We start from the raw sequence: 3,775 nt of genomic DNA on the forward strand, positions 1-3,775 counted from the left end.
TAGCAGCATGAAAAATTGCTCACAATATAAGATAATACATAATAGATAGAAAGCAATGTACATAAGAAAAAAAAAACCCCTCTATTCCTTCTATTCCTATTGCTTACTCCTCCTCTATTTGACCCAATTGAATTGTGCATTTTTCACTACCCATTGAACTTTCTAAGAACCTAAACCAAACTTTGACTAAACTAATTTACAGCAAATAAGACCATTCCAAAATAGCCTAAACCAGACATTTACGGATGAAACTCGCAACAAATACCTAAACCAAACATTTACAGCAAATTTATTTGAAAATGGGTTAGAGATGAAACTCACCGAAATAAGAGAAAATGCTCAAAGTTGATTGAATGGTTCGAAAAGGAGGAGCGACGAAATGCACTGGAGGACCGACGAACGGCAAGCGACGAATGGCCAGAGTATCTTCGAACGACACTGAAGCAGAGCAAAGTATCGGAGCAGAGCGATTTTTTTTTTTTACTTCAGGTGTTTTACGCGAAAGAGAAGGGAAAGGGAAACTCTACAGAAAGAGAAGAGAAAGCAAAAGCTTTTACGTGGAAGAGAAGGGAAAGGGAAAGAGAAAGAGGAATTTAATGAAGGGCAATTTTGTCCCTTCACACCTAAATTGTCCTAAAACTCCTCATTTTCAAAAACTATCCCAAAAGTCATTTAACCCTTTTTTTTAACCTATTTTTTGCAGTTTTCCAAATATCTAAATCTTTTAAGAGAAAAAGCCACGTTAGTGGCCTTTGGAAACACCACAAAGAATTTGGGATATTTTTACGTAAAATAAAAATGGTTTTTGTATTGAACAGAAGCTAAAAGCTCACCAATTTCTCTCACTTTCTTTTCTCTTTTCTCTGGTAGATTCAAGGTTTTTATGAAGCTTTTTAAAGGAGAATCTTGTCTTGCATGTGGTGATAAAAGAGATGAAGAAGAACATTGGAAATTTTACATTGTTCAACTATGAAGATGCCTATGTGATCCACGACAAGATTTGTTTTTCACAACTTGAAGATAAGTACACTAAAATTTTTGTCAAAAATTATTGGTGAACAGATTTGTAGCTCTCCTTTTATATTGGTAAAGAGAGGTAAGTTACAAGATTTACTGTATAACAAAAAGTGTATAAAAAAAAGGTTGTCTGATTCCTATTTTACACATATATTATTGATTGTACTGGTCAGTGCATCTTAGGCTGCAATATCCATTATTATGACCTACTCCTACAGTTTGGTATAAAGAAAATAATAGCTAAAAGAAAATGTTTATCAATGATATAGCAATAATTAGATTCAAGAGAATATAAGTAACAAACATAACGATTATATAGCAAAATTATTCTAGGACCAAGTCGAACAAAGTTACCAAGTCTATCAACTTCTTAAAAAAGAAAATATGCCACCCATTCTAATTACCTTGTTTTTACTCTAAATCATATTAGCGAAGGGATGGCTCGAAGTGGATGAGCCATTTCCACGGTGATCCCAAATTTATCTTCCATGTTCACCTCAAATCCATCTTCAACCTTCCAATCGAAGAAACTAATCAATGAACCCAATATCAAATGCATCATTCTCATCGCCAATGGAATTCCAGGGCAAATCCTCCTCCCTCCTCCAAACGGAATAAGCTCAAAGCTCCGCCCTCTCACGTCAATCTCCGATCCCAAAAACCTCTCTGGTTCGAAACATTCTGGATTCTCCCACTTCGTCGGATCCCTTCCCATTGCCCAAATATTTATCATAATTTGAGCATCTTTAGGGATTGTGAAACTTGCAATTTCCACTTCTTGTTGCGCCTTACGTGGTAGCAACAATGGAACTACTGGATGCAATCGAAAAGTTTCCTTCACCACCGCTTGTAGATATGGCAACCTTGGAATGTCTGCTTCTTCAACTATTCTATTCTTCTCCAAAACTAATTTCCTAATTTCTGCTTGAGCTTTTGCTAATTTATCTGGATTTCTCAATAGCTCCGCCATTGCCCATTGCAATGTCGACGAAGTTGTATCTGAGCCTGCTACGAACAGTACCTATCCACAAAATAAACAAAATCGTTGCATCAGATATAGTGCTTTTTCATTTTCATTTTTTATTAAACAATCAAACAAATTTATAGTAGCTAGACGATTCTTACAAGTAGTAGATGTATCATCTGATTCCCATCGATTTTGGTGTCAGTGTCGTTCTTGAGTAGACAGTGCAACAAATCGTTTTTTGGAACAGAATCAGGATTTAATTCTTGTTGTTTCATCCTCTGTTTAATCATTGAGTCTAAAATATTCAACACATTTCGCATATGAATTTCCATCCTCTTCCTCATTCCTTGAATGTCAAACTTCCTCAACATAGGGAAATAATCACTCAAATTTGGTTTTCCGGCTTCTTCCATAATTCCCCACACGTATTTCTTGAATTCTTTTGCTAATTCAGAACTCGGATCTGCTAAATCAACAGACAAAATTGTGTTGGACAGCAGATTCAATGTAGTAGTGAACACTAACCTCCCTAAATCCACCGCTTCCCCCTTCAACGCACTTTTCCGAACAATCTCCACAAGCTCTTCCACTTTCTTCCGACGGAGATTCTCATTCATGTCCAGAATTTTTCCGGCAAACAACATGTTGTTGCATATTTTGCGGTAGTTTCTCCAGAGAGAAGAAACAGGAATCCATGGAAATCCGAGTTCGTGGTGGCTGTGAGCGGTCAACGCATCTGGAACAGTTCTGTTGCACAAAAATTGGTCGTTGGTTTGCAGAACCTCTTTAGCCATGGCGGAAGAAGAAATAACCACGGCTGTAACTCGTCCAAGTTTCAAACTTATAATTTGACCGTGTACCTTAGCCATGGTGGCTAGTGACTTGTGAGGCTTGTCGCCGAGATCCAAGAGATTTCCGATGAGCGGTAGAGGGTTTGGTCCCGGAGGTAGCTTGTTCGATGAACTTGTGGACTTCGATTTAAGCCTAGAAATGAAGAAGACAACTGAAAGAAAGAGGATGAAGGTCCAAAACTCCATTGCTAGTGAGGTTACGATTCTGTGTAATCACTTTCTCAATTATAGTTCTGAAGGCTTAAGAAAACTCGTTTTCCACTTCCTACTCAATCAAGGCAACGTGAACAAACATATATATATATATATATATATATATATATATATATATATATATATATGTATTATTCTAAAATATAATTAGTTACATTGGGTAAACAACTTCATATAAGCTTAAGGGGAAGGGTTGGGTTATGGGAAGTTAAGGTTATGATGAACTTAGAGTGCGTTTAGGGGAAGGGTTGGGTTATGCAAAGGTTAGTGTTATGATAAAACTAGTATTATGATCAACCTAGTTTTATCATAACCTTTGTTTAAACGAAGGGTTTAGAAATGTAAGACTATGATAAAGGTGTTTGGAGGAAGAGTTGTGTGGGAAAGGTTATGATAGTATTATGAATAAGATGTGTTTAGGGGAAAGATTGTGTAGATAGGTTTATGCGAATTTTATGATAAGATATCTTTGGGGAAGGGTTATGTGGGTTGGGTTATTAATTTTTTTTAAAATTCACGTACATATACAAAAGAAATTATTATTGCATATTAGTTTTTACGAAAGCGTCAAACCCCTCTTATTGCAAATTATTTTTTCTATGTTTAATTGTACTAATTTTATTCTAAGTCATTTTTTAGAAATACAAACTAGTTATTGCATATTTGTAATTAGAGATAGTGTTGTACATTTGTTTTTAACATTTTTAATTACGTGGTCTAACGCATG

General features: G+C 35.8%; 1 protein-coding gene across 1 annotated transcript; it reads right to left on the reverse strand.

Moving 5' to 3' along the window:
• Nucleotides 1-1,347: 1,347 nt before the first annotated feature.
• LOC103490059 (geraniol 8-hydroxylase-like) lies at nucleotides 1,348-3,151 on the reverse strand. Its single transcript, XM_051083338.1, has 2 exons — nucleotides 2,143-3,151; nucleotides 1,348-2,038 (listed from the first exon to the last, which is right to left on the reverse strand). Exons 1-2 carry the CDS (start codon nucleotides 3,019-3,021, stop codon nucleotides 1,439-1,441), a joined length of 1,479 nt encoding a protein of 492 aa, XP_050939295.1. The 5' UTR covers nucleotides 3,022-3,151; the 3' UTR covers nucleotides 1,348-1,438.
• Nucleotides 3,152-3,775: the final 624 nt, after the last annotated feature.

Source organism: Cucumis melo, chromosome 4 (genome assembly GCF_025177605.1).
Source record: "Cucumis melo cultivar AY chromosome 4, USDA_Cmelo_AY_1.0, whole genome shotgun sequence".
In the NCBI taxonomy this organism is placed as follows: domain Eukaryota; kingdom Viridiplantae; phylum Streptophyta; class Magnoliopsida; order Cucurbitales; family Cucurbitaceae; genus Cucumis; species Cucumis melo.